Source organism: Etheostoma cragini, chromosome 23 (genome assembly GCF_013103735.1).
Source record: "Etheostoma cragini isolate CJK2018 chromosome 23, CSU_Ecrag_1.0, whole genome shotgun sequence".
Taxonomy (NCBI): domain Eukaryota; kingdom Metazoa; phylum Chordata; class Actinopteri; order Perciformes; family Percidae; genus Etheostoma; species Etheostoma cragini.
Window position 1 is genome coordinate 9,382,209 of NC_048429.1, and position 16,386 is coordinate 9,398,594.

Below are 16,386 nucleotides of genomic sequence, written 5' to 3' on the forward strand. Positions count from 1 at the left end.
TTATAAACACACATAATGTGTCAGAGGCACACAAAGTTACTACTTTTGTGTATCAACTTTAAATTTAGATTTTGCAAAACAATAACTTTGGTGACTATTTATGAGCAAGATGGAGGGATTCTTCAAAGGCGAACTTATTTTTCGTTCTTTTGTTAAGATATATAATTATGTTGCTTCCAAACAAATCTGGATTAAGAGGGTAAGCCGTCTTGAAGGCTTACTGTGTTTGTGGTAGGCTACTTGTGGATCAAATGCAGATTTAGCTTGGCAATGTCCACCATTTATTTGTGTGGGAAGTGGCACACATTTTTACCCTGGGGTTGTATGGCAGGTGAAGCTAGTCATGACTTCATAGCACACAAAACCTTTAAATCTTTTTTGTGTGTGATTCAAACATGTAATCAACTGCTGGGCCTCTCCTTGACAGGCCTTCTTTTTGTGCTCAATCTACAAAGAAAGCCAACTGAATCATTTGCCAAACAAGTATCTTTAACAATCATGACATTATGCCTCATAGACAGTGAATACAGTCGATTTAAAAAAATGAGAATTCAACAACAGTGACAATGTGTTGTTTACCCTTTAATGCAATCTTTTCTCAAAAACATGTCTTTCCACATCACGTCTTCAAATCCTTTTTACGTTAAACTTTTCTGTGTCTACTATTAATGAGAAAACGGTGAGAAATCTTTAGTTTGCTTTGAGTCAAATGCTCTGGATACATCCATGTGACATTACAATGTGTTCAGCAGACAATCAAGCTGTCTACATCCACCGGTCATTTGGTGGATGCTTGTGTCCAGGCTGTCTTACACATTTCATTTGTGGTGTTCTCATCCTTATTGTCATGCTTTACTCGTAAAAAGGAGCTTCTACAGATCAACATAGAGCTAGGCATCAAACAAAAGTTTCAAAAAATGGAGGAAGAAGGTGTTTCAGGTGGCCACTGAGCTGCAACACATCAAGATGAATGGATTTATGTCACATCGATGTTATTTTGATCGTAGTCAGGGGTAGTTGTACAGTATATGCTCAGTTACATAACAAGTGGATTTTAAAAACAGTATTATGTCAAAAGAATAACTGGCTGTGTTTCATTAATCATACTTTTAAGAATGAAGGATGCAGTCAATCTAAAAAAACACACACTTTTTTCACATTTTAAATGATTATATTCAGAAACCCATCAAGTTTATCAAACAATGTTTAAGAACATTATTATTTCCCCATAAAGGTTGGCCTAAAATTATGTAAACCACTCAAAATCAATCCCGCCTGATCACCGACACATTTAAAATTTGGCACATCATATTTCACATCCATTAACCCACTATACAGACACGCACACTCAGAGGTTTTAGGTGGTTGAAGTCCTTTTCTTTTAACAATCAAACAAGGCTGAAAGTTTATAGATGAATTGGTGCATCAGAGTTTACTGCAGATACGATTTCATAATGAAGCCGTGACTCTGGGGAAGGTGAAAGGAGAGCTAAGCTTTGGAGCATACGTCTGGTTGACATGAAAAGTTATTAGAAGAGATATTTGAGTCCTTCAGAACACTTGGAATAAACAATAAAAAAAAAACATTTGTCTGTGAAAGTGTATGACAAACTATTTTTCCACTGTCTTACCAAAGCTTCCAAAACATCCCCCCTCCCCTAAATGTTATCAAAATGTCTACACTCAATTTTGTGCATGTGACACACATAAGTTGATTAACAAGATGCTATATGTATATTTTGTAAAAAAAGAAAATGCATTTAGTTTACCCCAAATCTCTAAAATTTTAAAGATCCAGTATGTCATTTTTTTGGCAATCTATATAGATTTATACTGTTTGACAAACAATGTCACCATCATGATTCAAAATGCATTCATTTAACCATCTCTACTTCATACCAACCAATCTTCATACCCTAAACCCTTGGCACATTGTCCTTGATACAAATATACTGTACATACTGTTGTCATTGGGGTTTTGTTTTGCTATTTATACATTGTTAAAAAAATATATAAATATATGGATACATTTTAAAGTTACATTCAGGTTAAAAACACATGTTCAATGTTTCTCTTCAAATCTATTTACATATCTGCATGGTTATGAGTCCTCATTCAGCTGTCAACACAGGAGTGAGTGAGTGGGTGTCTCTTTCCTTTTGAGAATGGTTACGTGGGCAAAAGAATTATCTGAAATGTGACATTTTAACTGCTAATTTGACCTATTGTTTCTTTGGATTTCTGTCTTCATAATCAAAATGTAGTTTATTCATTTAGATTATTTTTGAGGGACGTTTTAGCCTCTAATTGACAATCGAGTCATAATGCAGACAGAAAACAGAGAGAGAGACAAGGATGACCTGGAAACATCGCCATATTACATGGAATGGGTCTTAGACCCCATTATGCATCCAAAACTGCATTTGTTTAGGCAATAACAAAAGAAATTTGAAGAAATATGGATATATTTATGTTAAAAACTACATCACTTTATTTATTTTTTATTTTTAAACAGTTAAATCTGTGATGGACATTATTCACAATTGTCTTTTCATAGACCAAACTATTAATAGATGAATCAAGAAAATAATCAGCAGATGAATCCAGAGTGAAATTAATAGTAAGTTGCAGCCCATGGCGCAAGTAATCTTGGTTACAAGTAGGTGATGGGAAAAACAATCAAATCGTACAAGAAAATGATGTCATTTGGTGGTCCGTTTTTATCAAATTGCCTTGCAGCACCATGAGACATGATGAATCTGCTAAACATTATTGTAAGAGCAGTCAACCATGATTCACTTTCATTTAAAGAAAATACACTTTTTTAATTGGCAAAGAGTTGAAATTCATAACAATTGACCCTAGCAGCATGTAACACGTAAGGCAAAGATGTCCTTTGCACCATTAATAACGTGGGAAATCATAAAGGTATGTGGCTTTAAACAGTCAACAGAACAGTTTGTTGGATCAGTCAAGGTTAGTGGAGTTGTAACGTCTAAGTGGAACCATGAACGCAGCAGTGTTGTGTCAAAGGATATCGAACGCAGCGACATGACTCAGAGCCAGTTAACTGAGGCGTCGACTCATTGACAGCAGTCCAGTGAGATAGTGTGTCTTTGACCCTGCCATTTGGGACCACGAGCCATTTCTGGCGCGGCCTTTTCAATTTAATTTTGTTCTTTTTGAACTTTTTTTTTTTTTAATTGTGTAAAATATTTTCACTTAGCTTCTTCTATATTAATGCAATCATCCATTTCTTGAAAGAAGATGTTGGGGCTGGCTTTGTCAATATAAGCCACGTTTCTTAAAGTTTAGACAAATGTCAATCATCGGTGATTACATGGTGCAAAGAAAATCCCACTTAACATTAAAATGCAACAGAGGAGATCCTTGAAACATATCAATGCTCCGATGTCTTTTTAAGAATGAGATCCATGTTATAGAATATGATCTATGCTGCTGTCATCATGGGTTGTTGACTAGTGAAAGACATTACCCACGTGGACATGCTTTGGGGTCAATTACTCTTTTATTGACTAGAAAGCATATCCATTCTGCTAAAAAATAAAATAAAAATGACTGACGACCCAAATACAACATTCATACAAAGTTACTGTAAGGCATTCCTTCACCAGGTCATTCACCCCAGCCGAGTCTGCAACTTCCTCTTCCCAAGCTTCAGCTCACCGGTCTGGTGTTTGCCAGCAAAAGAAAAATGTTCTTGAGATATCCGAGGCATTCCTGTCGGAGACTTCTGCTGCTCTGTCACACGAGTCTTTGAAACAGTTCTGGTGATGGCTTTGGTCCGTCCTGGAACTAAGACTAGAAAGGATACATACAGGAGAGCCATGTCTCTGAAAAGTCATTTGATTCATGCAAGACTGTACAGACTTTCAGTGAACTGTCCAAGCTTGACAGGACACAAGGTTTAGTTGCAGTCCTATCTGCAGGAGGAGCCCAACACGTTGCCCGTCGAGGGTGTGGTGGCGGTAGCGCTGTAATGGGGGTAGTTGTCATTGGGTGGAGGGCTTGGGAGGATTGAGTTTCCGTTGGTTGGGGAGCAGCTGAGCTGGAGCCTCCGCAGGTACTCGGCGTGGACGGGTTTGTGGCTCTGCAGCACTCTGATGGCCTCGTCCACGGTAAACCACTCCCGCTTGCGGCCTGCAGGGAGAGACATAGCACAATGTATGAGCTGAAAGAAAGCTTTCATGTTGGGTTTTCCTTGTATGTAGTGCAAGTAGACAGCCAGAATATACACATTGTAATTTTATATTACAAAACAAAATATACACTAGACACATTTGCTTCTTCCACGGATTGAACTTACATTGTATTAAAGCCATTTTTTGCCATTTTGCAGTTGCCGCCCCGAGACTCTGGAACAAGTTACCCCCTGATATTCACACTGTTACAGCTGTAGCTCTTTTTAGGTCCAAACCCAAAACATATCCGTTTAGTCTGGCATTAATATGTAGCAGTGGTGTGAAGATTTCATTCTTTTGTTTCTTTGTAACCTTTTCTGATTTGACTGTTTTCTATGTTCACTCTTTCTATTGTATGATGTGATTTGATTCATTCTGATGTTAAGCAATTTGGATACCTGCTGGTTGCTGTAAAGTGCTATATAAATACATTTTGATTGATTGATTGATTGAATATATGCAATACAGATCAAGGCAAGCATAAGCTTCAAAATGTTACTCTGTAATAAGTGTAATAAGTGTCAAGTGATAGGCTACTTCAATTGTGTCTAAGCTAATTGTTTTGTCTGGTTGGTATGATTATTATGGTCATATTCACTTGAAAACATGGTATATACACCTAATACAATCATATAGTAGAACATAGTGAATGTAGCAGGCTCTGGTTTACACCGACAGGTGGAGGATGCTCTCCACTGAGCACATAACAGGTTAAGGCTAGATACTGGCGTCCAGGCTACAGACAGCTGTAATATACTGCAGCTCAGAAGCACTGCAGCTACGACCAGTGGTGTAGATTTATAGGCACCTGTTGTCACTGCATACCCCAATGCCAGTATAGTCTCAGTGCAGTAAACTGGCCCTCTCGTAAATAAAAAAACTGTCTACCGTTAAAGGTAGGCTAGTCATCGGCAAAGCAAGAAGAAAGACACACCACAAACATTCATGAGAAGGTGAAAGGACACTGTACCTATGTTTACGGAGTCTTCCCAGGCCTCTAGTGTTTCTGTGACAGTCAACACATATACGTATGTCCGGTGCTTCCGATCCTGGTTTTGCTTTACGGATAAAAGAGTCGCAAAACAGAATATTTAAAATGGTCGTACACAACCATACATACATATTTAACTTGTCAAAATTATTCTAAAAAAACATATATACAGAATATATACATATTACACAGAAATCATTCATATGATGCTAATGGCTTACAAAACTGCACTTTGTTCTTTATCTGTATGATAAACTGTTTGAGTAAGAAAAAGCCGCGAAAGCTTACCTCAAATACGCCGAGCAGACGTCCTAGCTTGCCCTTTACACCGGCCTAAGGCATAATTGAAGAAAATGGTTAGAAATATTTTTTATGTGCAGAACCAACAGACAGCAGTGAACATTTCTTTGTGAGATTTCTTTATACGGTCACAAAGATGAATAGAGACGGTGGAAACATTAGAAAAGCAGTGTTAAACCACAGACTTTATTCTGTGTCAACACCATGGGATGTGTATTACATTTCAATGTTTTAAAAGACTCTGCACTGAACTCCACTGTAACCTCCCAGACTTTGATTTGATGTAGAAATGCTTGACAAACACAAAATGTTCAGAACTGTACTACAGTATAAATCCCTATGCCCAGACAGAGATATTTCTGAGAATTAATTTGAGGCCTCTGTTCCATCACAGTTTCTTAAACTGACAGCCAAGCTACAATCCTGGTTTCCCTTAATAAAAGGTGTCATGATTTCTATATGAAACTACTTACTGATTATAGTCTTTAGGATGGATTTACAGTAATTCTTATAATTGGTATCATTATGAATCCCATTTGCCTGACAAAAAGAAAACCTGGCATGAATCCTGAAAGAATTATAGTGGAAATGTAATTAGGTCTCTTTCATAACACTTAACAAGTTGCTTTATTAATTTACAGGCTCATGATAACTGTCGAGACATATGTCGAGACTGTCCTTCGCACTCTCCAGTTCCGTGCTCAGCATAGTTTACAAGTGTCACTCTGTGCCACCGATGTGTCCAGCAGCGAGCTACAGGGCACATGAATGTCCAGGAATCCAGTGAGGAGCCAAGTTTAGACTGCTGACGTAGCTGAGAACACAAGGTTCTCAACCAGAGGGCCCTCTGGAATACCAGCAGACTCCTCAGTCACCCAGCTACCGACACCCGGGCCCTTCAAAAATCTCGCCCTGTTGCCAACCCGCAGCATGCAACTTCACTAGTCACTTCAGTTGGTTTTTGTTACTGGCATTGGACAACTGCAGTCATGTGAGAGTTGGATGACCCCAATGGATGCACAGATGTGTATTTAAGCATTTTTGCAGTATTTCTAATCATTATGAAATATATGATATGACCCTTCCCTATCCATTTTCCCTTACCAATGGTCCCTCCCCAGAATTTGCCAAGTCACTCTAAAATTAAAAAAATAATTTGAAAATGTTTTGGGGAATAGCCATAATATTTAGTGTTCAGTGCACAAAAAAAAAGAAAAAAAAGAATTATTCGGAAAATCCCGCAGTTTAAACAGTTAAGGCAGTAGGATGACTTTTGTGGGGGTGCATTTTAGACCTTATTTTTTAAAAGACTTATTTTTGGGCATTTCTGCTATTTATGGATAGGACAGCTGAGATGTGAAATGGGTGATATAGGGGGGTAGACATGCAGGAAACGGTCACAGGTCAGACTGAACCCTGGACCTTCTGTGTTGAGGAATAAAGCTCTACATCGTGCGCCCGTTGTATCAACTGAGCTAACCCGGCCACTGCGTTTTATGATTGCACAAAAAACTATCTCACTTTGGGGCCAAGAAAAAAATGTAATGCCTTTTCACCTCCTCAAACACCTCTCGCACAGCTGCACCGCATGGCTCCTCCTCTGGCTCCATCCCACCTCCGGGGACGATCCACTGCTCCGGGTGCCGACTGCTGCTGACCAGTAGAACCTATAACAAAATAAAAAATAAAATAAAAAGTTTTAGCACATTATATTATCTGTGAAATAATGTTTGTGTGTCTCCATACGCCCCTAGACACAGATAACCATGTCGTATGAAGGGGAACTGCCTGTAGTTTTGTTGGTGCATTTATTTTCACATTGAAAGCGAGGACTTGAAATGAGACATGACCCATGACCCTTTGGCTCTAGTTTAAAGGGCAGAGGTCCTCTGCTATTTATTCTCTGTTGCTGCCTGCAGGAACCTAAATCCACCACGGCCTTCAAGTTGAAACGTGACCTCTACCATCCTGGTATAAATGACCTTCTGTGTGAAACAAACTAATGGAATTTATATTGCAATATGAGAAGGATCCACACTCAAAAACTGTACTTTACTCCTTTCGAATTTTAACTGGTAATTCTAATTATTGTAAAATATCACCTGGGTAATAGAGTGAGCAAACTTCTTTTTTACTCAAACTACTAACTAGAACATACTGAGGATTTTTGGGGACCTTGGCATGTATGTATCAGTTATATTTTTCAGTGAAAAACAGTCTCCTGTTTTCATCAACTATTTTTGTTTATTCTTTCTCAGAGGCTGTAAGTATCTAGTCTGCTTTGCCAATAACATTTTGGGGAATTTTTCCAGAAGTGCGATGAAGCTAAATCAAAGCCAGTGTTGCATTGTGTGAAGCATTCCAAGCTCAACATGACCCAGGCAAACAATGTGTGTAAACCAAGCATGAGCCACTTAAACTCTGTCCGTGCACCTCTGAGCGGCCTGCAGGCTTTGAATTACACTACAGTTGCAGTGTACACTGATATGCACAGATCAGATGTGCCTGTGTGTGCATTTTGTGGAAGTATCCATTTAGCTACCACAACAGACAGAAGCTCATCTGCTTTAAACATTATAACATTTGCATGGAGCAAATATCTCATTATTAAGACACAAACTATTATAACTACAATATATATTGGACACGTAATAATATTAACAGCCGATTCAGGTTGTCAGTAGTTTATTTATTTGTGATTGAACTACATTTTCTGAATTTCTTACATTGTGCAATGGTCAGTTCAGCAATTACTTTATAATACACAGTAATCAGTGTAAATATACATGCATTAAAGGAGAAAAGTGTCTAAAGCAGCTTGTACAACGTATGGTTACATTTACCGATGTCAGCCATCTGATCACCATATCCACTCATCTGCCAGAGGAGTCATTCTGTAACTTAATCCTAATTCAGCTGTTGTATATCTTCCCTTATGTTCTCTAATGGGATTGTGGCTGCAGCTACTAGAGGCCTTCCAAAGCTCTTCTAAGGGGCTTTGACAGTGAGCGCTGTCTGCCGCATCCTTTTTCCATTTGGCCCAATGCCCGCCTTGCGTCTACCCAGAAGATGTACATTGTTCGATGAAGGGCAGTGGGGTATTCAAATGCCAAGCATGATGATGTGGATTTAGTGTGTGCATGCTCAGTAAACATTTCCTATAGATTAAAAGGTTCAAGAAAACCCCACCACAGGTGTTTGTCACATTAAACAGGTGTATGTCTTATATAATGTACAGTAAGTGACGTATGTTAGAGGAAGGGGCATTGACAATAATAGTTTTAAACATTGCTGGTGCAGAACATGACCGCTTCTCAGTAAAGTGCAGATTGTAAACAATGTGCAAAATTGAACCTCGTAACCGGTTTAAGTGAGCTCTTTGATGACCAGATCGGCCTTTGCCAGTGAGGTGAGCTAAAACAAAAACATTTGGTCTTTAAATAACAATCTGAGAAAGGGGCACTGAAATAAACTAAGAAAAAAACATAAGAAGTGTGTCGTATGCAGAAAGGGATGATTTGTCCTCTTTTTGAACATGAATGTTACCTGTCGGAAGTCTAATGTCATGTGGCCTAATATTGTGCTATGAGCTTCCATGCCAGACGGGTTATTTCAGTGGTATGACATAATAAAACATGAATTATTTATGTTTTGGGTGTGTTTGAGATCTCAGAGAACTCCAACCCGCTGCCCTCGCTGTCCGATTGTGTGTCTCTGTGTGTTGGGCAGCAGCCAGCGAGGCTTAAAGGGACATCACTGGAATCAATGAGTCGTAAGTGTGAAATGTATACCAAACAAAAGCCACAGACAGGGCAGCTAGAACAAAGCAGATTTCTGCTCCGGTTATTCCATCTTTATCTTGTCATTGAGGAATGTAGAACACCCAATCGACATATTACAAACTGTGTATAATTAAGAATTTGTTTCTTCACAAGTGCCTCTGAGATGAATATAGCTACATGTTCATAAAAAGGGAGCAGCAGGGGTTTGGTGTTGCCTTTAAGCTTTGCAAATGGACACAGGACACGAGACATTTGTAATCAACAAAATCAAGCCTGGAAGCCTATTCATCTTAATAAGCACCAAGTCACCGGAACAAATATTACAAACCCAATCAATTCACTAAACCGCAGGTACATGAAGTTCATTAAGCGGTCATTGATGTGAATTTCATGATAACAACCCTTTCAATTGATTTACCCCACAGCCCAGTCAGATATACCAAAGTACCCTTATGGCATTATCCATCTTGGTTTAAATGTGTTTTTTTGAATGGATTTTAAACTGGATGTTATTTAAATCTATGATTTTTTTTTTTTAATTGATTAAAAAAAGCCATACAGTGTCATTACTTTTAGCTAGCTAGCTTTTAAAACTGTTAATCCATTATTTAGACAACTATTTTAACCAGTTATCTATTACTTTTATCTTACTTATAGATTACTACTAGATTTACCTCTTTGAACTTGCGTTTCATTGAATGTGTATATATATCAACCATTTATAATTTTAGCTAACTATTGCCAACTACTTTTCAAGCACTCTCAATCATAACATTGTGATGTTAATGTATTTTAGTTTAATCAAAATTGTAATCAATTGAGTAAAGATACTCTACAAATCTTTCCTAATGACCTTGGTTGGGAATCACTGACCAACACAATATTTACCCAGAGCTCTACTCTTTCTGACCTTTCGTATAACTTTTGAACAGAAGAGCAGTATTGTTGTAAACTCCATAGGAGACAGTTAGTGGGACAAAAAACCTAAACAAAATAACTCCCACCATCATGATACACAGGTCAACGGTCAGCTGGCAGCTGAGCGGGAGTACAGGAAAGCCACTTATATTTGGAAAGAGGGGCAGGGTGAAGGAGAAACCCCAGAGGGAACACTGCGGCGTTTGCCAGTTTCATTTTGCAACTTAAGTCACTTTCCAGGGTTTCCAGTAGGCCTGCACAATTCAGGAAAAATATTTTTTTTTTTAGCTTAGAATTGATATAAGGATTCTCTGCCGGGATTTTTTTCTCCCGAAGTGCAATGTTTATTGCACACATTAACCATGACAAAACAAAACAAATTGGCAGTACTAAACATAGATTTTTTTTGGCACCTATAGCACATTTCGCATCACCACAAGCCTGTAAACATAGAGGCTTCAATGAAGAGAAGGGAGTGCAGTGCAGCACTAGAAAACATATTTCCTACAGTCTATGTTTAAAACTCACAGAAGAATATAGTAGCGTTTGTGATGCAGTCGAGTCGTAAAATTAAATGACAATTCATCAAAAATGTAATAATTTAAAATAAAAAAATAAATCAAAGTTATTTAAAAATTAAATTGTGAACAGCGTGAATCGAGATCGCAATTTAATAACAATTAATTGTGCAGGCCTAGCCCCCAGTGTAAAAAAAAGGAGGTGGGCCCCTTTTTAAGGTAACATGCAGTAAATCTTTCCTCGAGGTAATGAAAAACACTTGACCAATGTCTGAACTCATGTTGCGTTACCTAACCTTTCTTTAGTGTCACATTGCCAGACCTTAGTTGGTGGAACATGTGTACGTTGGTTGTTTTAGTTGTGCAATAGAAAACTTAGATTGGACAGATAGTCTAGCTAGCTGTCCGGATTTACCCTGCAGAGATCTGAGGACCAGTTAACCAGATCCTCATAAATCCACTGAACTTTAGAATGATAACACCAAGAAAGCAGGAGAACATGGACATCCAGCCGCAATGGAGGAACCTACGGCGGAATTTCCACCAGCACCTGAACAATCCCGGAAGTGGAACGTCGTAAATATAGATTTACCGTTCTCTAATCCAAACATTTATCCAACAATGGAAGTTACGCAGGAACAAGCATCAACTCCTGGATGATGAAATGCCAAAAGTAAAGTGCATCTGTATCTGACTTAGAAAACAAGATTGTGTCTTTTATAACTAGATTTGAGGTATCAGAACCACCATTGGTAATAAAACAGAGGCTCTGACAATGAGTCCTCTGGCATGGCTTCACGCAAGGACAGCAGGCTGGGATATTCTGGAGGACATTAACACCTCCTCCTACAAGAGGAATGCCTGTAGCTGTCAAATAAAGGCTAAAAATGCCAGGCCGAGAAGAGAGAACGATGGAAAGTCTAAAGACATTCAAGTGCAAACATGCTGGGGCAGAATCAATAGTGCTAAGACAGTAATATGGTTGCAATTAGGGATGGGCAATATAAGGATATATCGACATTGATATATGAAACAAGATATTGTCTTAAATCTGGATATCGTAATATCGTGATATGACATAAGTGGTGCATTTTCCTGGTTTTAAAGGCTACACAAAAGTCAAGTGATGAATTTTTTTTCTTTAAATACCAGACTTACTAGCTGTTCTATTATTTGCCTTTACCCACTTTGTTCTTTTATCCATATTACTGATGATTATTTATCTAAAATCTCATTGCGTTAATATTTTGTGAAAGCACAAATAGTGAACCAAACAATATTGCCGCAATATCGACATTGATGTATTTGGGCAAAAATATTGTGAAATTTGATTTTCTACCTATCGACTAGCTCTAGTCGCAACACTACACATGTATCAACAAATAAGAGAGCAGACTTAAAAAGGAACTGTCGGAGACAAACAGCACAAGATAATACCTACATTTCTGACTTTCTGTTGAAGTATCCAATCACACCGATAACATCTACTTCCCATTCTCAGTAACGTGGGCGATTTTAGACCCCTTTTAGGGGGGCTCAAACCTCCCTAAATTTCATCTCCTTTATAAAATAGAAGAGAAAAAAAGAAATCCATTTTAGCTTAAGTGAAAGTTTGTAAACTTGCCTGTTAGTAACAGAGGACAAACAATTGCAATTAACAGAAACGTGCTGTTGGCCAATCAGAGGAGGTTGTGCCAGACTCCCGCCTTTGGCTGAGTCCCTATCTGATCTGTCAGAGGTAGAGCAGGAGTGACAAGTGTGAAGTTTAACCCTGATAGTCCCCAGAGAAGAAGTTGGTCATTTCACAGTAGATTAGAACGCAAATTAAAACGTAAGCCACTAAAATTGCTAAATGTTAGAACATTGTATCAAACTGGTCGTTATTACTGAGACTTAAAAAGTCTTAAACTGACATTGTAGTTCAGTAGCTCGCTCAGAGCTTATCAGACAATGAAATTACTGATTTAGCGACTAACAATAACAAGGCACTGTATCCGTATCATATTCCCATTGGGGGCGGAGACCCCGTAAAGGTCTGATCCAAGAATTGCCCCTGCCCCAATAAGACATTATTTACAATCAGCAGCAGTACCTTCAGTATGTAGCTTCTGGGTCATAAATTCATAAACATAGTTGTCTTTATCAGATCATTTCACTCACTCTAAATAATGCATGAACTTGTGGCATTATATTAAGTTTATTTCAATAAAGCCTCAACACTGCCAAGCCCAGTATGATGGAACACATCATAAACGTTTGAATGGTACAAATTAAGATTGACAACGGTTAATTGAAAAGACTCTTAGGGCATGTGGAAACAAGCTTCAAAAACAACACTAATCTATCATCACTTTTTAAGTTGATATGATGAAGATGTTAATGAACAGTTGCTTATTTACACATCAAGCAGATATGAAGAAACATTAGCGTTCACTTAGAGTCTTGTTTCTGTTCACCTGACTAATGTGAGAACCTTATTAATTATTCGTTTAGCACTGTTTTGGTCTCCACCAACTCCCAAAGGGACGTTTCTGGCTCTTTAGTTGCTAAATGCTCCACTATGTTTACCTGCTAACTCTTTTTGATAAAAACAGCTTCATACTGCTGCAGGAAACAACACTAATAAGAGTGGTGAAAACCAAAACAATAAGTTGTTATGAAGCTCACCAGATCTGAGGGGAACTGCATAGTCCTTTAATCTATTGTTATTATTAAAATATTTATAGCAGCTTTAAAGCCTTACTTTTTACTGTATTCTGATTATTTCTTTGCAGCAACCAGGTAATAAAGTTGATACTTTCACAGAAACACACATTTGTGGCTTTCACCGTGAGCTTCACAATATCCCATCACAATAACTTTAGATCTCTAAACACATTGGGCAGGGATACATTTTTGGGTTACTTGTATAAATCTGAATCAACTGTATGAATTAGTAGACGTCATTTAATCTTTCAGAAAATCAAGGACTTCTTATTTAAATATGGGTTTCTACAACCTACCACTACACTATTATGAAATAAAATAATAAAAAGAAGCTCTCTTGGCCCACAGTCCACAAACTACTCACATGTTGTGAAACACAGATTTTTTCTTCAGCTATCACTGCCACTCTGTAATGTCAGGTTCCTGTTTTCTCCTGTTGGGAGTTTCATTGCTGTAGTCCCTCGCCCTGAGGGCTCAGCTATCCTCTCCAAAAACTAAAACAGTCTAACAGCATGTATTGCTCTTATTCCCTACAGTTGGGTCCACTTTTGGGTTCCAGTTTTGTCTAGGAACAGATTTTATGTGTATAGGCATGCTTTTAAGGAAAAGATTGATGACACATAAAACCCCATATCTTAAGCTTCTTTAGACCGAATAATGCAATTGTTAGCAACACAAATCATAATTTGATCATCACGCTGGTTCTAATACTTAAAGCAATGCCAACTATCTGATTGCATGATCAAACATGCCTGTCAAAGCCAGAAAATCCTGAAGGTGATGGTCACACCTACACTCTTATGTTGTCACAATGTTCTCTGACTGTCCTTTCCTGTAATTACAAGTCATAAGAATCAGTTTGCAGACAAATTCCGAGTAATATGAAGCAAGAATGCACCTGTACAGTTACAAAGTTGTGTGTGTGTGTGTTATTTATTTGGTTAATCTTCTGTAATTTTTGTACAGTTTGAGTAGCCATCTGTATTTCATACCGGTCACTGTTATAGTTATTTGTTTGTGTAGACCAATGCTGCATGTTAAATACCGTATGTGCAAATGATCATTGTAATATTTCATTCTCTTAGGAGTATCCCAACTAATGTATTTTTTTAATTAGTTTAGGGATGGAAAACTCTTGGTACGGAAATCAGCTTTGAAGTGCAATATACTATATTTTATAACACCGAGAAAAGACAAAAACAATTTACCTATGCCACCCCATTTTCATTATTTACATGGTGAGGGCCCCTTTAAATCCTCATCCACATAATTGCTACGCAGCTGACCGCTGAAGGCCGGGCAAGATGCACCATAATCATGAATGGACACTGCTGTCATGGATGCTTCCCATGTCTTGACATGCAATCTGATGAAGTGACGCGACATTTGATAGATATATTTAATAATAGACTTCTGGCCTTATCTTCTCACTCAACACGCGCCGATGTTGTGTTAACCCCGCTATTGAAGGAAACGTGCAACAGAGCGCCTCGCCCCCTCTGTTAGCTACCTCAAGCTAACAAGAAGCACACCGGTAAATTTGTGATTTCGTCTTCAAAATAAAAGTTTAGCTTTAATGCAATGCTGTTTCGATTGGAGTTCCTGACTGTTTTTATTTTATTTTGAAAGTCATAACCGTTAGTAGGTTGTTATTAATAGAAGCTACCTTGACAACAGTCTTTTGCCCCTCTTTCTCTACGAACTCCTCAAAACTAGCCTAAACTGGATGGCCCAAGGCGCATCACTAGCACGGAAACATTAACCACAACAGTATCATTGTGAGAGACAGAAAACATTTTAAACGCAGCAACACCAAGAAGGAAACGTTATACATCAAAACCCATGTGTTTTATTAAAGACCATTGTCGTTTTGAATTCAAAATCCCGCTGAGCTGTTTGAATGACTGGGTGCAGACGGGGGATGACTAGCTAGGCCACAAAGTCAAACACAGCCCCTGGATATTGTTCGTGTGGTCCAGCCACACATACTGCGGAACTTCTTACCTCTTCTTCACGTTCATTCTTGAAGCACAGACATGCTGCTCGTTTCTTGAAGCCCTCGCCATCGTATGTCCTGGTCTGGTTTGGTTTGAGCTTCATTATTGATGTGTTCTTCCTCCCTTAGATAAAACCGGCAAAAACAGAGGGAAAAGAGTCCAACGAGTTAACAGCAGAGCCGCCGCATCGCTGCTGCTCTCTGCATCCGTGGTCCGAGATGGTCAGTAAGGAGGAGAGGAGGGGGTTGGTTGTTGGAGAGATCCCAAGGTACCCGTCAGACTATCCTGGATTATTTTATCCCAAATACAATCTGTGAAAGACACATGCGAGTCAAGGCTCCAGTTGCTCCCTGTGATATCCAGTCGGCAATGCGTGTGCAGCCCCGAAGGCAGAGATTTTATGTAGACTACAGCCTACACAGCACAGCCCTCCTCTGGATCCGTTTGCGCATGGCCGCTGACTCAGTACAATGAACAGGCCGACGGGAGTTTAGATATACAGGTCACTCCTCTGAGGCAGGAACGAGCTCATTGGTTGAGTTAGTCTCAGTGGGTGGTGCTACACTTCTGCTCAAAACAGTAGGCTAGATAAACAAATGCGTAATTTGTGCTGTTCTCCCCCAGACTAGTGCTGCCCAGCATTGGACAAGTTGTCCTGTTTCAGAGTGTGCGTTTATTCAGAACTGATCTGGCCTTGGTGAAATATCTAAAATAACTTGCCATGACACAAAATTGGTAAGAATAATGTTCAGGTTTATTTATTTATTAATTCAGTTAAATATTCCTGTTTCCCAACATGAATGTTTAAGTGCTGTTTCAAAGCATTCTCTACACTGAAAGGAATGCAGTTCTAGTTGGGAAATACATTTTTTTAATTTTTTTTCAAAGACGGTTCAAGTCCAAATATATTGAGTCGAAAAATAAAGTAATCATCCAATGCAAAGACAAAATTGTTGAACTCGAAAGCCCCCC

General features: G+C 38.6%; 1 protein-coding gene across 1 annotated transcript; it reads right to left on the reverse strand.

Annotated features, from left to right (window-relative positions):
- Positions 1 to 578: 578 nt before the first annotated feature.
- Positions 579 to 15,894, reverse strand: nudt4b (nudix (nucleoside diphosphate linked moiety X)-type motif 4b). Its single transcript, XM_034863803.1, has 5 exons — positions 15,422 to 15,894; positions 7,050 to 7,160; positions 5,482 to 5,526; positions 5,173 to 5,260; positions 579 to 4,161 (listed from the first exon to the last, which is right to left on the reverse strand). The coding sequence occupies exons 1-5, from the start codon at positions 15,515 to 15,517 to the stop codon at positions 3,941 to 3,943; spliced, it is 561 nt and encodes a 186-aa protein (XP_034719694.1). The 5' UTR covers positions 15,518 to 15,894; the 3' UTR covers positions 579 to 3,940.
- Between the last annotated feature and the right edge of the window lie 492 nt (positions 15,895 to 16,386).

What these genes read in the sequence shown, in the direction of transcription:
- nudt4b (XM_034863803.1), bottom strand. Translation starts at nt 15,517, where the DNA reads ATGAAGCTCAAACCAAACCAGACCAGGACATACGATGGCGAGGGCTTC. An exon ending in AGAATGAACGTGAAGAAGAG is followed by an intron (nt 7,161 to 15,421) that starts GTAAGAAGTTCC and finishes ATTTTGTTATAG; the next exon opens with GTTCTACTGGTCAGCAGCAG. An exon ending in GTCTGCTCGGCGTATTTGAG is followed by an intron (nt 5,261 to 5,481) that starts GTAAGCTTTCGC and finishes TTATCCGTAAAG; the next exon opens with CAAAACCAGGATCGGAAGCA.